This window comes from Chrysemys picta, chromosome 2 (genome assembly GCF_011386835.1).
Source record: "Chrysemys picta bellii isolate R12L10 chromosome 2, ASM1138683v2, whole genome shotgun sequence".
NCBI lineage: Eukaryota > Metazoa > Chordata > Testudines > Emydidae > Chrysemys > Chrysemys picta.
In genome coordinates, this window is record NC_088792.1 from 249,401,643 (window position 1) to 249,407,743 (window position 6,101).

A 6,101-nucleotide genomic window follows, 5' to 3' on the forward strand; every position below is an offset into this window, starting at 1 on the left:
GCTTGTTCCCATAATATAAGAACTAGGGACCACCAAATGAAATTAATGGGCAGTAGGTTTAAAACAAATAAAAGGAAGTTCTTCTTCACATGATGCATAGTCAACCTGTGGAACTCCTTGCTTGAGGAGGTTGTGAAGGCAAGGACTATAACAGGCTTTAAAAGAGAACTAGATAAATTCATGGAGGTTAAGTCCATTAATGGCTATTAACCAGGATGGGTAAGGAATGGTGTCCCTAGCCTCTGCTTGTCAGAGGGTGGAGATGGATGGCAGGAGAGAGATCACTTGATCATTACCTGTTAGGTTCACTCTTTCTGGGGCACCTGGCATTGGCCACTGTCAGCAGACAGGATACTGGGCTGGATGGACCTTTGGTCTGACCCAGTACAGCCGTTCTTATGTTCTTATGTTATGTTCTTATGTACCGAATATATTACCCATAGTCAACAATGCTTAGTAAGAAACTCTAGTGATATTCTCAATAGTTTTTTTTCTCTAAAATAAAATTATGGACCAGATCCTTGGTTGATATAAGTCAGCATAGCTCCATGCCAGTCAATGGAGTTATGCTGATTTACACTAAGGCTATGTCTACACTACGGGATTAATCCGAATTTAGATAATTCGGATTTGAGAAACAGGTTGTATAAAGTCGAAATGAGTGCGGCCACACTAGCACAGTAATTCGGTGGTGTGCGTCCAAGTACCGGGGCTAGCGTCGATTTCTGCACCGTTGCACTGTGGGTAGCAATTCCATAGCTATCCCATAGTTCCCGCAGTCTCCCGCGCCCATTGGGATTGTGGGTTAAGATCCCAGTGCCTGATGGGACAAAAAACATCGTCGCAGGTGGTTCTGGGTACAGCCTCACTTCCTCCCTCCCTCCCTCCCTGCATGAAAGCAACGGACGGCAGACAACCATTTTCGCGCCTTTTTTCCTGGGTGGGTGAACACTGCAGACTCCATACCACGGCAAGCATGGAGCCCGCTGAGGTCAAGACAGCACTCATGAATATTGCAAACACCTCGCGCGTTCTCGTGGAGTTTATGCTCAGCCAGGACCAGAAAAACGAGGAGAGGAGGCAGCGGCGGCGGCAGCGCAGCGACAAGCATGATGAGGACATGGACACGGACACGGACACAGAATTCAGTGAAACCACAGGCCCCGGTGCTTTGGAGATCATGTTGTTAATGGGGCAGATTCTATCCATGGAACGCCGATTCTGGGCAAGGGAAACAAGCACAGACTGGTGGGACCGCATAGTGTTGCAGGTCTGGGACGATTCCCAGTGGCTGCGGAACTTTCGCATGCGTAAGGGCACTTTCATGGAACTTTGTGACTTGCTGTCCCCTGCCCTGAAACGCCAGAATACCAAGATGAGAGCAGCCCTCACAGTTGAGAAGCGCGTGGCGATAGCCCTGTGGAAGCTTGCAACGCCAGACAGCTACCGGTCAGTCGGGAATCAATTTGGAGTGGGCAAATCTACTGTGGGGGCTGCTGTGATGCAAGTAGCCAAAGCAATCACTCAGGTGCTGCTACGAAAGTTAGTGACTCTGGGAAATGTGCAGGCTATAGTGGATGGTTTTGCTGCAATGGGATTCCCTAACTGTGGTGGGGCAATAGACGGAACCCATATCCCTATCTTGGCACCGGAGCACCAAGCCACCGAGTACATAAACCGCAAGGGGTACTTTTCAATGGTGCTGCAAGCACTTGTGGATCACAAGGGACGTTTCACCAACATCAACGCGGGCTGGGCGGGAAGGGTTCATGACGCTCGCGTCTTCAGGAACACTACTCTGTTTAAAGGGCTGCAGCAAGGGACTTACTTTCCGGACCAGAAAATAACCGTTGGGGATGTTGAAATGCCCATAGTTATTCTTGGGGACCCAGCCTACCCCTTAATGCCATGGCTTATGAAGCCATACACAGGCAGCCTGGACAGGAGTCAGGAGCTGTTTAACTACAGGCTAAGCAAGTGCAGAATGGTGGTAGAATGTGCATTTGGCCGTTTAAAAGGTCGCTGGCGTTCATTATTGACTCGCTCTGACCTCAGCCAAAGAAATCTCCCCATTGTTATTTCTGCTTGCTGTGTGCTTCACAATCTCTGTGAAAGTAAGGGGGAGACCTTTATGGCGGGGTGGGAGGCTGAGGCAAATCGCCTGGCTGCTGATTACGCGCAGCCAGACACCAGGGCGATTAGAAGATCACACCATGAAGCGCTGTGCATCAGAGAAGCTTTGAAAACCAGTTTCATGGCTGGCCAGGCTACCGTGTGAAATATCTGTTTGTTTCTCCTTCATGAAAACCCTCCCCCTTTACTGACTGATTTTCTGTAAGGAACCCACCCTGCCCCTTCCCCCAGCTTTCTTTCAAACCAAATAAAGTCACTATCATTTAAAAATCATTTTTTCTTTATTAATAGATTAGAAAAAGAGGGAGGGAACCCGGGTGGTATTTGGGAGGAGGATTGCTGGGAAGGAAAAAGCCACAAAGAAAAGGTTAAAAAAATGACAGCCTTTTGCTTGGGCTGTCTACTGGGGTGGAATGGGAAGGTGTACGGAGCCTCCCCCCCCGCGTTCTTACACGTCTGGGTGAGGAGGATACGGAACATGGGGAGGGGGGAGGGTGGAACAGGGGCTGAAGCGGCAGTCTGTTTTCCAGCAGCCGTTCCTGAACCTCCACCAGACGCCGGAGCAGCCCCAGCGTTGCATCCTTCATCCTCTGGTCTTCCTGCCGCCATCTCTCATCTCGATCGTCTCTCCTCTCCTCACGTTGGTCCCTCCTCTCCTCACGTTGGTCCCTCCTGTCCTCACGATCACTGACTTCTTTCCTATACTTTGAAACTGTTTCCTTCCACTCATTCAGATGAGCTCTGTCACTCCTGCTGGATTGCATAATTTCAGAAAACATGTCCTCCCGCGTCTTCTTCTTACGACGCCTTATCTGTGATAACCTTCGGGATGGAGGAGGGAGGCTTGAGGAATTTGCAGCTGCTGTAGGGAGGGGAAAAAAGAGAGAATTGTTTTAAAAGCTACATTTTGCAGAACAATGCTTATACTCTTTCACGGTGACCAACACTGTTCACATTACATAGCACATGTGATTTCTGTGCAAGGTCGCATTTTGCCTCTTAATGCTGAGTGCCTGTGGCTTTGCTGCTAGAGATCACAGGTCTGGGCAACAGAATTCGGCTTGCATGCGGCCATGGTAAGCCATTGTTTTACAGCTTCTGCACCCTCCTTTCCCACATACCAAGCATAGCTTGTAGAGTGCTGCAGAAGCCTGGCCAATCTCAGCCAGTTGGGGGGGGGGGGCAGTGTGGTGGGGCTTGTCTGGGCCCCTTCAGGCAAGTAGAGTGCTGCGGTTTTTCTGTTAACATTCAGCAGCACCAGAAAACAAACTAACCCCCCCCCTCGCCATGAATTCTCTGGGATGATCACGGTACCCCTCCCCCCACCGCGTGGCTGGTATCAGGGAAGATCCCTGCAGGCACCAAACTACCCCCCCCTGCCGCCGACCCCCCCCCCCCTCGCCATGAATTCTCTGGGATGATCACGGTACCCTCCCCCCACCGCGTGGCTGGTAACAGGGAAGATCCCTGCTAGCCAAACGCGAAAAACTCAGGGCCAATTTCCCATCTGCGCTTGGCTAACTGCAGGGAAGGATTTATTTTCCGCCACAGGCAAACAGCCCAGTAGGAACGGCCACCTCTGTCCCCTTAATTAAGTTCCCGTATTTCAACCAGGTTACCAGGAGTGATATCACTCTCCTGAGGATTACACAACAAGATAAAGAACGGATGTTGCTTGAATGCCAGCAAACACCGGGACCATACGCTGCCAGGCTTTGTCAGGCAATGATACCAGATTACTTGCTGCAAGCATGGCGTGGTCAAGTGTCCTACCATGGAGGAGGGAATAAGGATGCACTGCCCAGAAACCTTCTGGCAAGGCTTTCGGAGTACCTCCAGGAGAGCTTCATGGAGATGTCCCTGGAGGATTTCCGCTCCATCCCCATACACGTTAACAGACTTTTCCAGTAGCTACAGACTTTTCCAGTAGCTGAACTGACCGCGAATGCAAAGTCAGACAAAGTAATCATTAAAAACCGTTTGCTTTTAAAACAAGTTTTATATTTTAAAAGGTAAACTCACCTGAGGTCCCTTCCATGGGGTCAGAGTCTTGGGTACTGGCTTGGGAGGCTTGGGAGGGTACTTCAGTCAGGGTGATAAAAAGATCCTGGCTGTTGGGGAGAATGGAGTGCTGTGTGCTCTCTGCAAGCTCATCCTCCTCCTCCTCCTCCTCCTCCTCTACCCCATCGGCAGAATCCTCAGGCGTCGAGACTATCCCCGACCCAGAATCCACGAACAAAGGTGGGGTAGTGGTGGCAGCCCCCCCTAGAATTGCATGCAGCTCGGCGTAGTAGCGGCATGTCCGCGGCTCTGACCCGGAGCGACCGTTTGCCTCCTTTGTTTTTTGATAGGCTTGTCTGAGCTCCTTGACCTTCACGCGGCACTGCTCAGAGTCCCTATTGTGGCCTCTCTCCATCATGCCCTTGGAAATTTTTTCAAAAGTTTTTGCATTTCGTCTTTTAGAACGAAGTTCTGCAAGCACTGAATCCTCTCCCCATACAGCGATCAGATCCAGTACCTCCCTCACGGTCCATGCTGGTGCTCTTTTTCGATTATCAGCCTGCATGGTTACCTGTGCTGATGAGGTATCTGTGGTCACCTGTGCTCTCCACGCTGGGCAAACAGGAAATGAAGTTCAAATGTTCGCGGGGCTTTTCCTGTCTACCTGGCCAGTGCATCCGAGTTCGGATTGCTGTCCAGAGCGGTCACAATGATGCACTGTGGGATAGCTCCCGGAGGCCAATACCATCGAATTGCGGCCACACTAACCCTAATTCGAATTGCTAAAATCGATTTTGGCGCTACTCCGCTCGTTGGGGTGGAGTACAGAAATCGATTTAAAGGGCCCTTTACATCGAATTAAATGGCGTCGTTGTGTGGACGGTTACAGGGTTAATTCGAATTAAAGCTGATAAATCCGAATTAAAGTCGTAGTGTAGACCAGGCCTAACTGAGGATTTGCCCATATACGGCTTTGCTCCTTTGCTCGAGTCCTTAACAAAATAGTGCCAGGATGGTGTTCCGGTGTGTTCTGGCTGGATTCAAGCTCTGATTTGATCCAAAGACCATGGAACTCAAGTGGAAGACTCTCAATGACTTCAGTGAGCTTTGGGTCAGGTTGCATAGTTCAGAATTTTCACTTTGTAATTTAAGTTAATTCTCCTGTTAAAACCAATGGAGCAGAATCTGATCTCACATTTTTTTTTAAATCCAGACTAATTCTGCTGAAGTCAATGGAGATATATTAGATTTATAACAGCATAACTGAGATCAGAATCTGGCCCAACGTGTCTAAAACCAGCCCTCTACCCATTTATCTTTTCTACACCAAATCTTAATGAGTTCAGTGGGAGTTTTCAAGGGGCAGAGTAATCATAATGCGAGTTCTTCTACCCAGACATTGACTGGAGCACATTAAGAGGCGGAAATCAGGCTGGGGTGTGTTTGTAGATCTGTTGCATATTACTCTTTCATTCAATTTCTGTATCAACCAATAAGGAACTCAGTTATATCTCATTTATTAAAGGTCACTCCGCATGGATTGATAAAAGAAAGATCATGTGTGATAAATTTGCTTGAATTCTTGGGGGTACATTACTGAATTGGTGGTAGACGTGATTTACCTGGAGGAATGGATTTAGTACGATGCCACACAACAAATGGAATCTTAGTAAGTCTGAATGTATTATAGGAAGTTTAGGCCAGAGATTGTTGAAAGAAACAGGTTAACAGTGGAGCCGGGCAAGAAGAATATTCAAAAAGTGGGATATTGCAGATTACAAACAACAAGGTGAATTCTTAGAGCACTTCATTTTCTAAAACTATGGCATTGAGGACACTGTACTTTCAAAACCAGTTATATTGGTCCAGTGGGGAAAGGGACACTAAATACAGAGGAAAAAAAGACCAAATGAGATGTAGGTGTTAATGATTTAAGCAGATCAGAGAGTGGAAGAACCCACAGGTAC

At 48.5% G+C, this 6,101-nt stretch overlaps 1 protein-coding gene across 1 annotated transcript; it reads right to left on the reverse strand.

Annotated features, from left to right (window-relative positions):
• Window positions 1-2,395: 2,395 nt before the first annotated feature.
• On the reverse strand, window positions 2,396-5,079 carry LOC135981773 (SRRM2 protein homolog rsr-2-like). Its single transcript, XM_065585946.1, has 2 exons — window positions 4,156-5,079; window positions 2,396-2,995 (listed from the first exon to the last, which is right to left on the reverse strand). The coding sequence occupies exons 1-2, from the start codon at window positions 4,697-4,699 to the stop codon at window positions 2,502-2,504; spliced, it is 1,038 nt and encodes a 345-aa protein (XP_065442018.1). The 5' UTR covers window positions 4,700-5,079; the 3' UTR covers window positions 2,396-2,501.
• Window positions 5,080-6,101: the final 1,022 nt, after the last annotated feature.

Bases quoted from the DNA above. Each gene is read 5' to 3' on its own strand.
- LOC135981773 (XM_065585946.1), bottom strand. From the start codon at position 4,699: ATGCAGGCTGATAATCGAAAAAGAGCACCAGCATGGACCGTGAGGGAG. The intron at 2,996-4,155 runs GTGAGTTTACCT...CCCTCCCTACAG, and splicing joins CCCCATGGAAGGGACCTCAG to CAGCTGCAAATTCCTCAAGC.